The 19,703-nt window shown below is 48.9% G+C and overlaps 7 protein-coding genes across 7 annotated transcripts; 2 read left to right on the forward strand and 5 right to left on the reverse strand.

The window, feature by feature from the left end:
- Positions 1-2,069: 2,069 nt before the first annotated feature.
- N7455_002297 (ATP synthase subunit H) lies at positions 2,070-2,590 on the reverse strand (the record flags this gene model as incomplete). The annotated part of the gene is made up of 3 exons (XM_040951786.1): positions 2,070-2,332; positions 2,427-2,505; positions 2,564-2,590. 3 exons carry the CDS (start codon positions 2,588-2,590, stop codon positions 2,070-2,072), a joined length of 369 nt encoding a protein of 122 aa, XP_040817860.1.
- A 1,163-nt stretch (positions 2,591-3,753) lies between these two features.
- On the forward strand, positions 3,754-4,806 carry N7455_002298 (transcription factor SUA7; the record flags this gene model as incomplete). Its single annotated transcript, XM_040951883.2, has 1 exon — positions 3,754-4,806. One exon carries the CDS (start codon positions 3,754-3,756, stop codon positions 4,804-4,806), a length of 1,053 nt encoding a protein of 350 aa, XP_040818244.1.
- A 384-nt stretch (positions 4,807-5,190) lies between these two features.
- Positions 5,191-5,394, forward strand: N7455_002299 (uncharacterized protein; the record flags this gene model as incomplete). The annotated part of the gene is made up of 1 exon (XM_040951118.2): positions 5,191-5,394. One exon carries the CDS (start codon positions 5,191-5,193, stop codon positions 5,392-5,394), a length of 204 nt encoding a protein of 67 aa, XP_040817956.2.
- A 465-nt stretch (positions 5,395-5,859) lies between these two features.
- On the reverse strand, positions 5,860-6,231 carry N7455_002300 (uncharacterized protein; the record flags this gene model as incomplete). Its single annotated transcript, XM_040951397.2, has 1 exon — positions 5,860-6,231. One exon carries the CDS (start codon positions 6,229-6,231, stop codon positions 5,860-5,862), a length of 372 nt encoding a protein of 123 aa, XP_040818377.2.
- Positions 6,232-7,086: 855 nt separating this feature from the next.
- N7455_002301 (uncharacterized protein) lies at positions 7,087-8,442 on the reverse strand (the record flags this gene model as incomplete). The annotated part of the gene is made up of 1 exon (XM_040950970.2): positions 7,087-8,442. One exon carries the CDS (start codon positions 8,440-8,442, stop codon positions 7,087-7,089), a length of 1,356 nt encoding a protein of 451 aa, XP_040817674.2.
- A 911-nt stretch (positions 8,443-9,353) lies between these two features.
- On the reverse strand, positions 9,354-12,126 carry N7455_002302 (uncharacterized protein; the record flags this gene model as incomplete). Its single annotated transcript, XM_040951322.2, has 4 exons — positions 9,354-10,880; positions 10,944-11,348; positions 11,401-11,795; positions 11,937-12,126. The coding sequence occupies 4 exons, from the start codon at positions 12,124-12,126 to the stop codon at positions 9,354-9,356; spliced, it is 2,517 nt and encodes an 838-aa protein (XP_040817780.2).
- A 1,246-nt stretch (positions 12,127-13,372) lies between these two features.
- On the reverse strand, positions 13,373-18,507 carry N7455_002303 (mitotic regulator LTE1; the record flags this gene model as incomplete). The annotated part of the gene is made up of 3 exons (XM_040951973.2): positions 13,373-13,620; positions 13,694-18,054; positions 18,137-18,507. The coding sequence occupies 3 exons, from the start codon at positions 18,505-18,507 to the stop codon at positions 13,373-13,375; spliced, it is 4,980 nt and encodes a 1,659-aa protein (XP_040817822.2).
- Positions 18,508-19,703: the final 1,196 nt, after the last annotated feature.

The raw sequence follows: 19,703 nt of genomic DNA on the forward strand, positions 1-19,703 counted from the left end.
TCCGTACATTATCTATTTTGATTATTTTGATTATTTGGTCATTTCTTTTCAATTAACTCGATACATCTGGGCATTTTTAAACTGATTTCATGTATCTTATTATTTATTCTCGATTATATCGATTATACGAGCAATGTACTATATCTAATTTTATCTTATTATCTTATTAAAATCAGTCCCCCTTTAGTTGAGACATCCAAGACCTATTTTTCTCTTTTACTCCACTTTATTCTTCCACGGATCTCTTCTTCTTCTTCTTCTTCTTCTTCTTCTTGTTTCTGTAGCCATCATGATCGCGTAATACTAAACAGTCTCACGGTGTCAGCTCGAGTCCATGGTCTCCGCATGCACTGCCATGCAGCAAGTCTGATTTGTCAAGACATTGGGCTCTCTCCAGGGCTGTTCAGCCCCAATTGCAAGGTCTTTCTTTACACGCGATAGGGCCAATCGCATCCTCTCCGGAACATAATAGGGTAGAATTCACCGAGTGGGCTATGACAGCTGTACATCGGTACAGATCTCTCGTATTTCATTCTTGGCTATGGAATGTTAGAATGCCCTGTGTTCCGATGGCATCATTAACATTAACCCTAATTCCCTATTATTGTCACATTCTTTTACAAATTCTGTGATGTTTCCCCATGATTTATATGGACTGTTAAAAAAAAGAAAGAAAAAAAAAGAAAGAAAAAAAACATTGCTTTCCACGCGACATCTGGATCAGGCTCAAATCGGTTTCCAAAGGATGGGGCTAGTTCCACTACCTGTCATAATTTGTCCTGCAGGGGGGATGAGTGATAAGATGCTTACAAAGTATATCACCTTACGGAGTACAGATATAGCCTTATGAATGGCGATATATCCGCAGGTGCCATACTTTATATTTTTCTGGACGTATCTAAGAGTTCCCGGGGATGAATGCCCTGTTGGCACACCATGAATCACATTGCACAAGCTCTTGGCGACCAATGTTTTCATTGCGCCCCCTGCTGGGAAAATCAGGACCCAAGTTGAACAACAGTGGCTTCGGGTGGAGTGAGTATACGATCATAGTGCAATAGTACTTGAATAGTCTTGTTTTATTGAACTTTGGCTTTTGCTTTGCCAGCCACCCCGGTTGATCCCTCCAGGGAAGTTGATATCAAATTCTACGGGAAAACAATGATTGGATCTGATAGGTGTTCAGTTTGGAGAATGTAGTAATTTGATATATCAGATCAATTGCAATACTTTCATGAACTTCCGGTGTGTTCGTTACATGTTGATCTACGAGGTATCGGTTGCAGCAGTAGATCCAATAATTAGTACCAATACTTTTCTTATATGAACATCAATACTCCGCATATACTTCTGGATTACCGGACGACTTATTGCATGAGCATGACAATAAGCCTGCTTAAGCAATGCAGATCACAATTTGTAACCCAGCAGTCCCATGTCATGTTCCAACCAAGCTATCTGTTTGGTTCACCTTGCCTATGCATATCAAGCGATCTACCAACTACTCTGTACTCCGTACTAACGGTTGAGTTCGTGGATTAGTCTGGATGGACACATGCCGCATTGATTACCCACAGCTCTTATCATCATGGTTGACTACTTGGGGTGTTAGGATTCGGTTCCATGTGCTGCCTGTACCGTGTACACAGTTCAATCGTGCAGTTCAGCTATTTAGATATCTTCTGTTTGGTACACCACTATTCTTGAAATAATATATTGAATACTACAAGGCCCGCTCTTCACACTCAACTGAAAAGCTGAAGATCCCATGAATGACCCTAGTCTAAAGTGTACCTGCTGCACTTACCAAAGACAAGTCTTTGGTATCACCAGCCACCCCACGCAAATCTTCCTGACCGAAAACGTTTATTCTTGAGTACTATCCCGGACAAAGACACAGAAAAGGTGAGAATCAAGGAAAAAAAGAAGTCTCAACGTTCAAAAATGTGGTCTAATTTACAAGCTTCAGGACCTCGAGAGGCGGCCACATTAGTTGCGTCGCAGGCATTTAAAGTCGGCCTTCCCCCCATATCTCCCCAGACCTTGCTAAATGAAAAGTAAAGAGGAATTTAGTGGGCAGCGGGGGCCTCCTCTTCCTCCTCGAACCAGCTCTCCTCGACGGGGGCGGCCTCGCCAGCGGCGGCCTGGCCCTCGACCTCGACCTCCTGGCTCTCGTAGGCGGACAATTCGCTGGCAAGGTTGGCCTCCTCGGGAGACTTGGGGGCCTTGGGGGAGGTGAACTTTTGGACGTGCTCTTCGGCGTCACCGGCCTTGATGGGGGTGGGCTTGTAGGCCTTGAGCTCGCGGAGGTACAGGTCCTGGACGGGGTCGGCTGCGGCGAGTTGCGGGTTAGCGAGGATGCGATTGATAGATATAGCAGGGACATCTGGATCATATTGAAGATAGTCCCCAGGTAAAGTACGTACCCTGGCGGACGGCGGAGGTCAGGAAGGTGCGGCGAGCGACCGAGACCTGAGCCCGAGAGGCACGGGAGAAGAGGGTGCGCTGCTTTTCGCGTTAGTCAAGGGTCGAGATTGGCAACTGTAAATGAAGCAGCACTCACCGAGGCCCGGAGAGACTGAGACATCATCTTGAGTGAGGGTGTAGATGAGGAATGAGGGGGTGGTTCTCAATAGAATAGGTCTGATCCGTCTTTCCGTGAAGTTGGAGGTTCAAACGACTTCTGTTCGGAAAGGTTCCTTGGCAGATGACTCAGCCGGGCCATGTTGTTCCCGGATCTTTCCAGGGCGTCAACACTACATGCAATTATCAAAACAAATAACTACCTAGTCATCAGTAGTTCAATTTATCGATGCAAAAACGATACTTGGTCAAGTTTGTTACATTGAAATATGAACGGTATGTTATCTACGAGAGCACAGGACACACCTCTAAACCGACTTGTCTACACAGATTCCCGAGATCACCCGTATAGAGATGTCTGAATCTCTTGACTTCATCATTCTCACTTATCCATGGAGGCTGAATCTAAAGCCCCATTGTCCTTTCTCGGTATGGTCTATCTATGCCAGCAAACGAGAACAAAGAATCATTGTTTGCTATAAAAAGGTTCCTATACTTCCTCGGCCAATCAAAACACATAAACAATATCATGTGATTTACTTACTAAACCTGATCTGGACTGCGCCTTTCTCGGGTGCCGCCTATTGAAGCCTCACCTCATCCCATCGTTTCCCCCAGTCCTTGGCTTCTTCTTTCTCTCCTCCTCAGCCTGTCCCCATTTTCGTGAGAGACTTCTTGCGGAGACCTTGACTGGTTCAACACGGCTGGACAAGCTGAGGCGAGATTTCTGTTCCACTTTCGATTCAAGAAAGCGCAGACTGGTGAAGGGTTTTCTACGACTGGGGTGACTCCTTCGAATCCTGAGGGCTCTGGCCTGTGAAAGGTAATGAAAGGCTCTTTGTTCGAGTACCTCTTGGCATGGCATTGTTAAGAGGTCAAGGACCAGATAACGTTGCGATATGAGAGACAATGGATTTGCTTTGGGCTGAGCTAACATCACTGCGCAAAACAGTGGCCTTGAGCGACTCGCTTTCTTTCATCGACCTTTTCCCTTGCTGAGGGATCCTCCGCAAGTGGCCCGCTTTCGTTTTCCTCGCTACAGCCGCCAAACTGTATTCGCCACTTCTCCTTCGCTATTATAATCGGAAATACAATCTGCCTCGTATAGCGCCAAAAGCTCTCACAAGACGCTGCCGCAATCGATACACAAGTTACTTGAAAACTCAAAATATGGCTACCCCCGCTCTTGCGAAACCTGAGGTCGCGGCTCCTTGGAAAAAAAACCTGTCCGCTCATCTCGTTTGCCCCGAATGCAAAGAGGATCCCCCCAACCTGGAATTCCCCGACTCCCACGAGACAGTTTGCGGTTCCTGTGGACTTGTGCTCGCAGACCGCGAGATCGACTTGCACTCGGAATGGCGTACCTTCTCCAACGACGACCAAAATAATGACGACCCGTCCCGTGTCGGAGACGCTTCGAACCCTCTACTCAACGGCGCTCAACTAGAGACTTCCATCGCAAGTGGAGGCTCTGGCCGTGCCCGCGACCTGTATCGCGCTCAAAACAAGCAGTCCGGTGAAAAGGCCAACAAGGCCCTTCTGGCAGCTTATAAGGAAATCGGTGCTCTGTGCGACGGTTTCAACATCCAAAAGACTGTCGCCGATACCGCCAAGTATCTCTTCAAGATGGTCGACGACGCCAAGGCCTTCAAGGGCAAGTCACAGGAGGTCATTATTGCTGGTTGCATCTTCATCGCATGCCGTCAGTGCAAGGTTCCTCGTACCTTCACCGAGATCTTCGCAGTGACCAAGGTCACCCGAAAGGAAATCGGTCGCATCTACAAGGCTCTGGAGAAGTTTTTCACTACCCAGAATGTGGAGCGCCACAATGCTGCTTTGGAAAATGGCGAAACTCACGACTTTGCTGGCGATTACAACGCGACTACTTCGACCAAGCCAAGCGACCTTTGCAATCGTTTCTGCAACCTTCTCGACCTTCCTTACCAGGTCACCAGTGTTTCCGTCTCCTTGTCAGACCGCGTCACCGCCATGGGCGATTTAGCCGGACGTTCTCCGCTGTCTATTGTTGCAGCTTGCATCTACATGGCTTCGTTCCTTATGGGCCACGGCAAGTCTGCCAAGGAAATTTCCCAGGTTGCACATGTCAGTGATGGAACCATTCGTGGTGCTTACAAACAATTGTATGCGGAGCGCGAGCGCCTGGTTGACCCTGAATGGATCAAGGGCGGCAAGGGTGATATGGGCAAGCTGCCTGCGAGCTGAACGGTACATTGGAAAACAACATCTGCTTTTCCGACACATTGATCATATTCAATACTCACGAAAGGGCGACATGCCCAAACTGGTCTATTTGTGGAGCAAATCTGCCGGAAAAAAAAGAAAAAAACCCGGAAAAAAAAACTTCAACATCTGGTTGATCGACACGCATGGCTGTCTTTGAAACGTCAATCATATTAGCTCGCGGCAATGTGCTTAGGATTTTATCTTTGGTGGATATTGGCTTTGGGACAAGCCTGGGGACTACCTTGATTTGTACATCATCATAGATAGGTAGATTGAGCAACAATCAATCATCTTCCTATGAATTTGCTGGATGTAGATGTAGCCTAATCTCAACTGTTCATTGTCCGAAAGATCTAGGTCGTCATGGCAGAACATCTCGGGGATTCCAACAAGCGCCTCAACGACGACCACAATGAGCACCTCAAGCTGAATGTTACCAATCGTCCAACTTGTGCTTTCGGCACCGCAGACCCTGACCCAGTCACCTTCTCGAGCCTCAGCAGCGTTATCGCAGCGAGCGCGCCACTAGCTTTTGTTTATATATCTCGAGGCGGCACGGCCCGTTAGTATTCTACTAGAAAGTACTCAATTTTCTTGAATACTTTCAGGATTTCACTTGTCGATTGGGTAAGTGTATATATCAAAGGTTGACTATACATATCACTAGTTCTACATTCAAGTGTCGTTCTGCAACATTTCATGTAGTCGGTATTAACGCCTATACTCCAGTTACAACACCAGCAATAAGGGAGAGAAATATCTAAACATAAGTCATAAAAACGACTACTGAAACGACCAGTGAAAAGGCATGATCAGACCACCAACGTGGTCAACTATTCTTGTAGAATTGATGAATAGACTCAGAGAACATAAAATACAAAGCTAGAAATCAAAATATTGAATCTCGGTGTACAGAAGCCATTCATCCACAGCTCCGAAGTAGGCGCCTAAACCCAGAAGCCCCAAAAGAAGAATGATGAACCAGCACCATATGTATCACCAAGACAGCAGGACACCACACAAGGAATGAACCTAGCTCTTGAAAGCAGGTTTAACTGTGCCATCTTCACCAGTGGAGTTATACGGCTTATCGTACCGCTCTTCCATATCCTGATTGTGCTTCTTCACGTCCTCGGGAATATCCTTTTTCGGGTTCCCCTCTTGGTCTGAAAGAGGCGACTGCTCTCCCTCGTTAAGGGTGGGCTTTGCTTTATTGGAGGGAATTGGGCGATTGGGTGAGTCTGGCTTGTGGGTTGTGGTTGTTGCTTGCTCGGGGTCATTTGAGGATTTGGTCGCGTAGCCTCGGTATATGGAGGTGCGAGGCGTTTGAGTGCGTGCTGCAGAGAGAGCTGTAATTGGGGATCGGGCCTGGAATGGGATCTTTAGGCGCATAAAGGTCGTCATATTGGATGTTGAGGAGGAGTGTTTTGGTTTATGGGTTTATGGAAGGAAGTTGAATATGGACTGCTCCAAGTGGAACTGAGTACTTTATATACTCTACTTTGGAAGTCAATCCCCTGTAAAATCAGGTTTCGAGGGATTGGCAATTGCCATGTCATTTAGCTAGCGATGACGTACTTCGATGTCATACTGGACACGCCAAGAGATTCGTTTGATAACTCTATATCTATTTTTATGATTGTAGCCTATTGTAGTATGTGATAGGGAATATTCTAGCTTAGTTTGGACTTTGTTTTAACTCCTAATTGTTCTTTGTTACTTACAACTTCCTACCAAGGCGAATATGTAGGCATATAATAACACCCAAAAAGGATTACAGATGCCCAAATAGGGAAGAGGCCCTCTCCAAGTGTTCACTTCGCTTCTTATTATGATTTTTCAGTGATGCCTCTGATTACAGAGAGAGAGAGAGTGGTAAAGTTCAAGTCTGATCCATTGATCTAACAATACTTTCAACGCCTGCTAGTGAATCCTGGCATGTAGGATTCAGCGATCAACAAGAACAGAGGGTAATGCTATCGACCAACCAATTCCAGTATCAACATAACAATAACAACATTTGGTGTCCTTGCAATTGAAAAAAAAAAAAAAAAGTCCTTCGGGGTGAGGTTAGAGCATGCAATCCGCTCGAACGTCACCGTGAACGCCCATAAACACCTATCTAGCCCAATGGACTCCGAAACAACCGCATGCACATGTAAAGAACATTGAAAGCAGACCAACGCTCAATGCCCGAAAGAATGATCGAATAGAATTCAGAAAGCAAAGAAAAAGAAACAAGTGGCAGAATGTTAAGCATCACTCCAACTTGATGTCTGGACCGACGGGGCCTGATGCATCGACATCGGATGTGCTCTGGGAACGAGATGGTTGTTCCCGAAGGTCTTCAGTTGCAGTTTCTCTCGAATTTTCTACTGCAACCGGTGTTGACTCCGATGGTTGCTCGGAAGAACCACCATCGCAGGTACGGGATTCGTGGGAGCTAGATAAATCGCGCTGCTGTTGCCCCTGAGCAAGCTGTGAGTCATTGAATGCGTCTTGTTGACCGCACACTGTCTCTTGCCGACGATATTTAGGTGGAGGGACTCTCTCGTGTGAGTTCTGGTTCTTTCGCTTCGGGCTAGGTGAGTTCGTTTGCTGTGGATGAACGTGAGACGAGGCATCTGAGACACCGCCAGGATTTCCCGGCGCCATTTGTGGTTCATGTTGGGGTTTTAATTGGGACTGCGGCTGCCCCGATTCTTGCGAAGGCCTTGTATGAGATTTCTGAGGTGGTTGCTGTCGTTTTTCCCGCGTCCCAGAGGCCTTATTGGGAGGATCAGCCAAATGTCGAGGGGATAAGGCCTCAATCATAGAGCTCGTAACGGGAAAGGTGTGTTCAAAGGCTGTATCCAACAGGTCCTTGTCAGCGAACTCTACCTTCTGGGATTTCAGTTTGCGCCTCAGTTGCTCTCGCTCAGATCTGATCACTCGGTCTCGATGTAAAGTGGATGTGGCTTCCGACCACTCACGTTGGCACCTTTCCGGCAGATGCTTTGTGGCCGTCGGTGTCAACTCAGTAGCATGTGCTCGAGGTGGCTGTTTATGACTCTGCTGAGGCGGGTGGGGTGCAACTGGGGGCTTTGTAGGCGACACCAGGGCCGAATTATTTTGCTGTCGGGGCACCACAGGGGGTGCAGCAGATTGGGAAGCCGGCGCAGACCACTGATTCTGCAGTTTGGCCGCCAGTTGAAGATTAGCACCGGTGGCGTAGATGCCGTTGAAGATTAGCGGGACTAAGTTCGGTGGGACACCGGCGCGCAGGGCATCCGACAGTATTGACTGCTCGATGTGCCGCTGTTCCAGTACCAAACTAGCCTGGTGTGTTTTTTCTTCCTCCTGCTTGCGCCGGTCTTCTTCAATTTTGGCGTGCAACCGCATCTTCATGTCCTCTGTGAGGGGAGTCGACATTGTCAGTGGAGATGGCAGGTCGTTGTGCCCGGATGGCGGGACCAGATGCTGGGGTGGGCTCATTGTGTGATTGGGGGTCGGCGGGGATTCCTCTATTGAAGGCCACAGTACTAATTGTGGGAGAGATTGAGTCTTTGTTTTGGCAGGCTCATGGGGTTCCTTAATACCGTTCGTGCGCTTGGAGGGGGTTGAGGTGCGCTTCATGTTGACAGCAGGGCAACAACGCCTTTGAATTGCATAAACACGGGGGATGACAGGAAGACCCACGAGTTGGATCTCATGAAGGTTATGCAAAGACGTCTGGTGGAGAGGCAGGGGGTGGGAGGAGAGATACAGAGAATCCCAACTAGGAAACTACACAGAGTTTAGGGCATGCGGTTACCTCATTGGGATATCCCAATGCCGGGCTTTATGTAGAAATGCTGAAACTCCTAGATCACTACATATGTACATACGGTATGCCTTTTCTTTTATAACTCCCAGAAAGATAATCGGTATGAGCGAGCTTAATAGGCTGATTAAACCCTGTGAGCGAATATATCAAATGCAATATGACGAACCACATAATGTCATTCGCATGCCTTCATCGGTATTCAGCTCTTCTCGTGTTCTTTCCAATTGAGAGTCTATTACGAGGTAATTGGAGCCATCTTTCTATAGTTCTCGAAGGAGCGACGTCCCCACCTCCAAATGCACCATGCCCGCTCTCTGCTCAACAGTCCACAATTCGACGCATATACTATGACCATTTCGAGGCACTGCTGAATGTCTACACTAACCACTAAACCCGTTCAGGCCGAGAACATCCATTGGCTAAGGTGGCCAACGCTTGAGCTGTCACGTAGACGAAATTCATTTAAAATATATACTCGGCGCATCGGCAGATGCCCACATGGAAGCCACATCTAGATATCCCCCATGCAAAAAAAAGAAAAAGGGCACAAAGGGTATCCTATCGCTGCATTCGCCATCTTTATCTCACCACCTCGAGCCCGCACTCGTGCGTACCCGAACGACGATATCCCAGCAAAGGTGGCAGGTCGCACCATCAAAAGTCCATGCTAGAATGCTGGAGGGAAAGTGAAGAAAAAGGCAGTCATAATGCCTGTTTTGTTTTATACATCGCCGCGATCGAACCGACTCAGGACTTCGGGCGGGACTGTGGGAATGTACTTGCGAGCTCGTTCGCGGTTCGTGCCACCAAAGCCGGCGCCGTAGCTGACCAGCATATCTGTACTGGTTGGAAGGGAGAAGGGGAGGAAGAGGGTTGGGTCGAGGAAGACACTATTGCCGCTACCGGGGCGCTCTTCGTTTTTGGCGGCGACCATGCTTGTACGTCGGGACGATACACCAACGGAGCCTGGGGATAGTCCAGTGTCAGGAGACGTGGGTGCTGCGGAGGGCTGGTCCTTGGATGGTGTCTTTGGACGGGTATCTGCTGCTGCTTGGGACCCTAGTCCAGCTTCTACCTTTGCCTTCTCTTCTTGAATTTCCAGTTGCTCGCGGTATAGAACTTCGGGGTCATTTTGCATGTCGAGAAGGAATTTCATTGCTTGCTTAGTCAGGCCTTTCTCGCCTACTTCTGGGCGGTATGACTTGACTGCATGTAGGAGCTGGGCGGGGGTGAGTTGTTGGAGTTGGAGCAGGGTTGTTACGAGAGATTCGTGGTCATCGCCGAGCGACGAGAAGCATTGCAGCCATTGGAGGAGTTGAATGACCGGGGCTAAATGTCGACGAGCGGCGTCAATTGTAGACTCTCCGGTGCTGTTTGTAGATCCATTTTCGTAATGTTCTGGCACACGATTGTTCGTGCGTGCCCAATCCTCTAATGATGAAACGTTCATGCGGATCTGCATCGCCTTTGTGCGCGCTAAGTAACGTTTCGTGCTCATGATTCGGTTAAATACCTCGGCACTGAGCCAGTAGAGAAGTTGGGAGAGGACCTGGGTCGTGATCACCGAGTGAACATCGTAGAGATCAAGTACAAAGAGGGTCGATGATAGTAAAGAAGTGATATTCCGAGGCGAGATTTGTGCTCGTCGCCGCGGCGATGGAGGCCGGAATCGCTTCTCGTCAGGCTCGGGGTTTTTGCTTTTATTTTTGCGGAACAACTTCCACTCGTTTTGGAAGGCAATATCTTCCAGTCCAGGGATGGTTTCATGGTCCAGCATTGCCGCATCCAAGACTTTGTTCATTCGGCGCTCGGCGTCACGAATAACGAGAACGAATATCTCGTTGATCAGCTCCGCTAGATGGAGCTGGAACTCAACGGTAGATTCCACTAAGCCCCCATCCTTCTTCAGGTAATGAAGCAGAAGCGTGGCATTTGACAGCCAAAAGGCTTGCATTGTCATGTCCCACTGGTAACGTTCTACAACGTCATTAATCTTCTCCATTGCAGATGATAGCAGGGTTGTGAGCAGCTCGGGGCTGGCATGATAGTGCGCGTAACGCGCGCTGAGGAAGAGAAGATTTGCAGGCACTGGCTTTTGGGAAGGAGACCGCTGGGGAGTCATGTTGGTGATGATGATATCCAAAATGCGCTCCAGCTCATGATCCTGGAAGACAAACATCTGATCATTCAGACACTTGTCCCAGACAAATTCCTGCTGATCTTCCTCGAGCTCATCTTCATCGGACGGCTATGGGATTAAAGAACTCAAATCAGTCAAGGTCGAAACCTTATTTTCATGACATAAACTGACCTCGAATTTCTCGTCAAGTCCTAGACTGGACAAATCAACTTCCAGATTGATTGCGCTCTCTTCCATCATCATTCGACGCTTCATCTCGCTCTCCGCTAGCTCTTCTTCGAAACGACCATGCGCCAATCCAGCGTCATAGAAGTCATCATCAATATTACCAGAGCCAAAGCTGTAACCATTTTCATGCAAATATTCAGAAATCTCACTACCGGGCTGAGCGAAATCAAAAGCCCTACCACCGGACGACGACTTGATATCCGGTGATGCACCGTTATCAAGAAGAATCTTCGCTATCGTTTTGTGTCTGTTGGTCATGGCCCACATCAAAGCGCTCCACTGGTTCCGATCCTGCCTGTCGACGAGGGCACCGGCGACAATGAGCGCAGAAACGACTTCTTGGTGACCCTGTTATAAACCGTCAGCCTCGCGTCAATACTATGCATATAGAGAAACCGACAAAACAACTAGCATAGATCAACGGCACAGTCCCCTCCTCATCGGGCTTATTGACATCGACGTAGGTCCTCGCCTGGCCCTGGACCAGTTTCCGCACGCGCTCCACATCGCCATTACTGGCCGCCATGTTCAAGCTCTTTTGTAGTATATCGCGCTTCTCGTCATCGGTCAATTTCTCGTCGGCGGCAATTGTCTCTTCGTCTGCGGTAAGCGAATCCACCTCCCGATGGGCAGCTTGGGCAGCAAGCATCTCCATCAGCCGTGCGTCACTATCTTCAATATCGCGCCCATAGTGAGCCCGCAGTTCGTGCTCATTGTCGTGCGAATGATCGTCGAGGGCTAGGCTGAAGGATAAGGGTTTTGCGGCGACTGGCGCGGTCAGGTATTGTGATTGACCTGTTCAACGATTAGACCTTAATGCTTGAACCCCTAATATAGCCGGTAAATTTTCCAGCATGTAAGTGTTCAAGGGAGAATAGTTCGATCTCCCGCATCGGGGAAATGAGGAAATAGTTCCGCGGACACAAGAGCACTCACCTTGCCAAGCATCGTACATCTCAGTCTCCGGCTGGAAGACCGGGACGGAGCGACGATCGTCCAGTGATTTGGGTAAGTCATCTGGGAGTTCCTGTTTAGCTTCATGGAATGACGCGGGGCTGTGGTCGCTGTAGTCATTGGAGTCGATGGGGTCCTCTGAAGCCCCGCGCCGCGGTTCGGTCATGTCCATCGTGGCGGGCAGGCTATCCGGTAGAGTTGTGGCGGGACATCAAAAGGTTTAAATTTGGGAGGAGATCGAAGAACCCTCTCTGGGTATATGTTCTCTAAGGAGGGTACCCTCCACGCGTGGAAATTGGGTATTGGAGGGAGGTGGTGGTGATGAGTGGGTGGTGGATTTGGTGTTCCGTTCCTGGACCAGCTCCCGCGATGCGGCCCCGAAGACCTCGGGGAGATATGACGCAGCTTTGTAATTCCTTCGTGATGTCAAATGTTGGGGTGTATGGTACTAAGGTGTGAAGCCAACGAAGGCAAATAACTTGGTAGGTTGCTCTTATCTTTTGTTTTGGTTGGAATCTTTATTTCTTCTACTAATATGTAGGTAGCAACCCCCTATTCACTGCCAAAAATATTCCCTTTCAAATCCTATTTCCCATCCATACAACATCATATGATACTAAAATCCGTTACTGACTTTATATTGATATACATCTTAATTGATAGTGTCAGCTAGGGCGAAGGACATGATAAATAGGGAAGAATCTGGGGGAATAGGTATGTAGGTACCTTTCATCTGCAGAGCTCTAAATATATTGCTATCCATAAAGGAGGCATATGATATTTAAATCAAAAAGGAACGCCCAAATCCCCACGAAGTATAGGCATGTGATCCCGAGATAACAAAACAAAACAACAAAATAGATATAAAAGAAAATAATGACGACGCTAGAGAGTAAACCGTGAACGGCGTAAGCGACTCTGACAGATTGGGAATGACCAGAATGTGCATGATAATTGCTGTCATTATAGGCTGGTAGGTATATATATAAAAAAAAATCAATAGGGACGCTAGGTAGAGAGCGAACCTTGAACCGCGTAAGCGACTCTAACGGATTGGCAATGGCAGCGGCGCCCGGGGGTTCCCAAAATGTTTGAATGCCGACAAGTTTAAATGCGACATAGCTGAGATGGCCAAGGTATGTACAAGGCTTGTTGTCATTATGGAATGGTAGGTCCAAACAGACGTCTCCATTCATATGGACAGCCCGGTCCGGCACCAACAAGACAAAAAAAAAAGGAATTCCAAAACGAAAGGTATTAACCAGATGCAAGTATCGGTACAAAATGGTAGAGGGACAAAGCAGCCTCAGGAAAGGGGGTATAAACTATCCAATCACGGATGTCAAGGTTGTAGTACAAAAATGGATATAGAGATGCAACCAAAAGGACCAAGGAAAGTGAGGGTGAGAAACGAGAGATTATTCAAGTGCTTTGCTCCGGGATTGTATTTCGTCTTCGGGGAGACAAGCAATCCACAAGCACCGTTCGATGATGCCCTGCACGGGCTCAAACTTGTATTTTGTACTGGCGTCAATGAGACGGAGGAGGCTCTTAACGATTCGTGCTGCAGTGCGATAGCGCTCGAAGTTGACAAGTAGACCGCCATTGGTGCTGTTAACCTGTGCGGGTTTTTGTGCATTATAAGTGAGGTCATGGACATAAAGGCCTGGAAAGAAGGGCGGAAAGAATTAGCAAACATGGTCTAGCGCGATATTCAAGCAAACGGGTTCTAAACTCACCGATGAAGGGAATACAGCCTTCTTGCAAGTTGGCTGTCTCCATCTCGACACGTAAATCATTGAAATTGCGCACCGGCTGAATTAGGCACTCCATATCTTTGAACAGCCGCTTATCCTCAATCGAAATCAACTGCCACGTACTTTGTAGCCGGGAGCAATCAGACGAAGACAAAGCAATAGCGATCTGGAGCATCGTGGCGTAATTGCAGATGCGGCGTGCATGCGCAGCTGTATGGATGTATTTGATAATTGTGCGGGCCCGCTCATCAATGTCACGGGTCAAGACAATCTCCGAAAGGATCCATTTGACCATAAGGTTGAAGCGGCCGACGACCAAATCGATACCTTTGCGTTCCTCGCATGTCAGGAACTGGACCCAGTTTGTGACTAATGGGCAGGCACTGCTCCATTTCATATCGACGAGATCTCGCCAGTCGACTTCGCTCAGGGCGGCCATTTCGATTAATGTCAGTTGGTGTGCGAGGACCTGAGATTCACATGATAGGATAAAGGGAACATGGTCGGGTAAGAGGTTCATGATGGGGTTCTGGTCGGAACGATTGTTTTCCGAATTGAACAGCACGTCACTCGAAACTTGCTGTATGTTTAGAGGACGCGAAGCAGAATTTCCCATTTCTTTGTGTCGCGGGGATGTGTCGGGCGTAAGGGGCTGGGCCTGGAACAAGACTGTATTCAACGGCGAAGGATAGGAAGTGAAAGATCCCGGATGTTGGATGGTCATTGGCGGGGAGGGAGGTTGCGCTAGAGGCTGAGACTGGATCTCAACAGTTGATGAACCAAGGCAGCGGGTTTCTGTCGAAATCCTTGCACCGATAGCTTCATGCGGATCAATCAGGTCGACCGATATCTCAGAAGACAGAGCGGATAAGCGCTTCGGAGTAACCTGACCAGCAGCATGAGTAGACGAGACCGGGATGGTTGCGCCACGAGGAATGCGACGCATGCTGTCGGTTTCGTGCACAATTTGAATTGAGGGGTGTGATGAGGCAAGTTCAGATGTTTCATAGCTTGATACAAGGGTGAGCGGAGCACCGTGCGGGTCATATTGGAGTGGCTGGCTTGTAGGCTGCCATTTCATGGACTCATCGGTCAATCCTCTTTCAAGAAGGGGGATAGAGTTATAAGACTCCTCGGACTCAGTAACAGAATCAGAGTAAGGTCTAGGTGGCGCCAATCGACCCCCAACCGTGGAATACGCAGACTTGTCCGTCTGTCGTCTGCGAGAGAGAACATCCCACCCAGGTCTGGTAATTTCGGCGCCATTCGGGACCAAAGGCTGCTCTCGGTGAGAGTGAGACCCCTCTGCCTGTGTAGACGAAGAGTCTGGACGGGCACTGGGTGGTCCATCCCACTTTCCTTCCAGCTTCAACAGCGTTGACTCAATACCACCGTCGTCGTCATCGGGAATCTGTGCAAACTTCGCAATGACCGACTCGAAAGAACGCCTAATTTGCCGGGAAGTGCGCGCCTGAATAAGTGAGTACCGGGGATTTGGAGGGATCAACGTTGAAGGAGGTCTTGAGGCGCCGCCATCAGAGGGGGCCGTTTCGTTCGCAACTGAGCCATCCCAAGACGCGAACGAGCCACGACAGGACGGAGGCTCGGTCTCGTCTCCAGTCTGCATTTGACGGAGGTTTCCACCTCGGCGCCTACGAAGAACCGGTCCTGACTGTTTGTTGTTTTGATCTTGCATCGCATAGGAGTCGACAGTGGATCGAGCCGTCTCGCTGCTCATCGAAAACCGCTGTCTCGAGATCCCGCTTTGGAAGGACGCGTACTTTCTGAGTCGGAGGGATAGAGAATTCTTCTTCTTCTTTAGAGGCGCCGATTCGCGTTCGACCGAGGACGATCTCTGCGGCGTGACGGGGCGAAGCGGGTAGAATACGTTTGACTGAGCAGCCGATTCTGGTTCGTCGGCATTGTAGCAGACCGGCCGAAGATATTCTCCCTCCACGGGTATCGATTGCGTTGAGGCGTCATCGGGTACTTCGAGTTCCGGCACTTCATGGGGATTATCATCAGCGATTGGTACTGGTTCTTGTGCTGCCCCTGACATCAAGGGCATTTCGAACCCGGTATCGTCGACAATGATAATTGATTCGCTGCCCATGGTGATACCGCTCCTGAGTTTGGGGTCGGAATGGGGGGTTTGCATCGGTAAAACTTCAGAATTGTTAGATGCCGGCTCCTGAAGAGTCGCTTGATGGAAGTCAGACGCAGCTGGAGGCTGAGGTTGGTCTTTCGTTCCTTCCTGGTTCATGGCCAAGCGATATTGTTTGAGGACCTCATCACACAGTACATCAATCCGACCTGGATATTTGGGAATAGCAGCCATCTTCCTTTCGCGGTAGAACTCAGATCCGAAAGCCAATCCAATTGGCATTGCGGATGTCTTCCCGCGGGAAGGCAATGAAATAGCCTCGTGGGAATTGGCAATGCGAGCAGAGACGCTCTGTCCACCATTCCTCGTGTGCAATGCTCGTTTGATTGAGCCAATTATTGTTCTCATACCGGAGTTAGGGGATGATTTAGGCACCTCCGGTGTACTCCGACGATCTGGATTCGGATTCTTCAACGGCGGAGGAAGGGGAGGGGATTCCGGCGCCATCATTGTCATGTACGACTCTGCAGGAGGATACAGCTCCCCCCGTATTAAACTGACGGGATCGAGCATCTCCTGTGGTGCGGGTCCCGTTTCAGGCTCTATCGCAAACATCGGTAGTCGATCATCTCGTACCGAGTCCGAGAAGCTTCCACTTCGTTTATGGCTATGGCTGTGGTATGGGTGCCGCGACACCATGGGAGATACGGGTGACCCAGGTGTTTCATGAGTCCTGGACGGGGACTTGGATTTTGGGAGACCTAATACCACAGGACGGGGCGCCTTGCCTTTCGAGGCAGACATGGAGAAGCGCCTCGGGGATTTGGGGGGCAATGAACACGAGAGCGCCATTACGCTTTGCTCGCTCTTGGCAGAGAGTGGAATGCTTTGTGTGGTTGCTGCAGAGTCATTTCGATCATGCTGTATGGGGAAAGGAAGGCTTTCGCGAAAGGTGGTGTCTGCACGGGGCGTCATGCCATGAGTAGGGGCGATTTGCTGCAGTTCCTCGGCTTTAGGTAACTCAATCTGAACATCTCCAGGTACAATTGAGATCTCTGGGTCGTTATAGGCGCGAGACAAGTCGGGGGAAGACCAGTAAACTGAACATTTGCCGTTCCAGCAACGCTTCAAGTCGATGAGAATCTTTCGATCGCTCGTGCCGCCATTTTGTCGAGACCTGACCTCTGAATATAGTTTGTTGATTGTCTCACAGAAGCGGGTTCGAAGCTCGTAATTCGTAACAAAGTCGTCGACGAAATAATTGAGAATCCAATGTCGCAAAGCCGCAAATGTGCGAATCCTAATAATGCGTCCATCATCTTGTAGACGGTTGATTGCCCACTTTAATCGCGCAAGAAGAAGAGCCAAAAGGTGTGTTGTGGATAGGTACGAACGGAAGGTAAGAAAGAAGTCCGATACCAGCTCATAGTCCATGAATGACTCGGAGGAAATTTGCGCAACGATTCGGGTAGGTGTGGCAGCACTGATATCCTTTGTCCCCGTAATATACCGGACAACAGACCCATCATCCATATCATACACCAGCGTTTCGTAGATGGATGGCTCAACCGGCTCTTTCAATTCATAGACCATGGAGTTCCTCGGGGCCAGTGAAGCTCGGTTCATATCCATAGCTGCCGCGGTGCCCGAGAACATCGAGATCGCAAAAGATGGCCGATTCCGCGAGAAAGAGTCTCGAGGATATGGAATATGGAGTCCCGGCAGTGGGTCAGCCATGCCCCCAAGCAGCGTTGAATTCCGAAAGTTATCCGACATCGAGGTTCGCGTATAGACAGAACTCTGCATAATTGCACTGCCTTCAGCGTTGAACTGCGGCGACCCAAGCCGATAACGCGGGATAGGAACCTCCAAGGCTGGTGTCGAATTCTCACGTGCAGACTTGGGGCGGTCTTCAGATCTATCGATCACTATCCGCAGCTCCCCACGCCTCCCAGCACCGGTTATCGATTGCTGCTCCGATATTGTCGAAAACGAGATGGGTCTTGTGCGGTGCTGACTCGAGAGTTCGGGGGCAGGAGACACGGCGAGGGCGGGCTCGGGATATTCGGGCTGTTCGCGCGGACGTAACTCAGAGAGCTGCGAGCTCGACCACCTGAATGGATTTGGGTCCTCGCGGGTATGTGCATGACTCTGCGGCTGAAGGTGACTGGGTTTCGCGGTATCGACTGGAGAGAAAGATGCGGGCTGTGGGCTTTTCTGGGACGGATTGGCAATCGGCCTAAGTTATTGAAATGATCTTACTATCAGCAGGCTGCACAGTATGTGACATAGCACGAGGGATTATGGATCGACTGGTGTACCTGAGAAAGATTTTGCCATTTTGGCCGACACTTCTCACGGTGAAATGGCCGGCCTTCCTCCCGGGTGAACGCGCCTCTAGTGGGCCACGATGTGTTTGGGACCGCTGGAGCTTGTTCTGTTGTAGGAGCTCATGGCTATCCTTGGCGTTTATTCCCGTTGCTGTTCTCTCGCGTGCTGCCTTCAACTCTAGATTCCGCTTGACGTTGCTGCCCTGGGCTACAGTATTGACACGGCGAAGATTCGAGATTGGATTCTGGTGGCCTCCACTAGACATCCGGTTTGAGGGTGGAAGTTCATTGATTTGAACCTGCGGGCCCAGAAAGGCATCCTTGAACTCTGAAGGGTCGATGGGTGGAGGAAAGGGCTCCATGGCGCGAAAGCTATAAGAACGCGAAATGCTCCCGTCGCGACGGGGCCAGGGTTTGTACCACTGGAAGAAATCAGGGTAAAATCATACAAAATAATACATGACTGATGAGGTCAGAAGGGCTTTTTTAGAAAAAAGAAAGAAAAGAAAAGAAAAGAAAAAAAAAGGGAAGAAATCGGACAGCTCTTGTTTTTGTGGAGTTGACCCGACACAGCGGAAGAACACAGTGGGCACTCTCTGGGAACGCTGGGGCCATTCCATACCTAGGTAGTACCTAGGTAGAGCCCCTTTTACCGCTGTTTTATTTTGATTTTCTATCTCAGACTCTCTCCCTACATGTACTGTATGCACTTTATTGCTACTCATCACTTATTTCTCTCTACTATGTTGTACGAAGTCCGGAGTACGGAGCACACCGTCCAAAGCTGTGTAAGAGAGGTGATAGGTACGTTCCGGAAGGCCGGTGAAAATCATCTCGGAGCCCAAAGTACCTATATTATTGGCGGTGCAAACAGGGATTCTGGTTGGCTGAATTTTCCGCCGTTATTTCCTCCACATTGATAATGACGCGAAAGGGAAAATTGGGGCTAGCTGTCTGACATATCCCGGATCTGGGTCGATCAACTCAGATGTCTTACTTGGTACGGAGTATTATGGAGTATTATGGAGTCCTACGGAGTATATGCTGTTTTGTCCCAAAAATGCGTCTTAATCCATCTCAAACACACGGAGTACAGAGTAGTAGATAGCCCTGAAGGTACGGAGTAGAACGACATTTAATTGTGTGACCTCTCTCACCGTCGAGCCCTGGAAATTACCGTGCAGCGCCCTAATTTAGATCATTGGCTGCCCTACTTTTATAGACCCATGCTAGCGCAAGATTCGCACAAGATCTGAGCATCGTATGATTGGAAATTTAAGGGGGAATTGGGTATATTTTATTTTATTTTTATTTTTTTCGGGGGAGGGGGCTACTTTATATATTCATCTATTATATTATTGTATCTCACGAGTCGCCTACGGAGTACTCTACTCCAAGCATAATTATTCTGCAATCCACACAAGACTTCAATTCCTCCTATTGAGACATCACATGTCAAATGTCGATCAAACTGACAGAGATCCATAATAAATTAACAATTGACATATCGATATTAAAAAAAACGGACCCAAAATCATCCCTGAAGAAGTGAGGGGGC

Source organism: Penicillium solitum, assembly GCF_028829755.1.
Source record: "Penicillium solitum strain IBT 25940 chromosome Unknown utg000001l_segment0_segment0, whole genome shotgun sequence".
Lineage (NCBI taxonomy): Eukaryota > Fungi > Ascomycota > Eurotiomycetes > Eurotiales > Aspergillaceae > Penicillium > Penicillium solitum.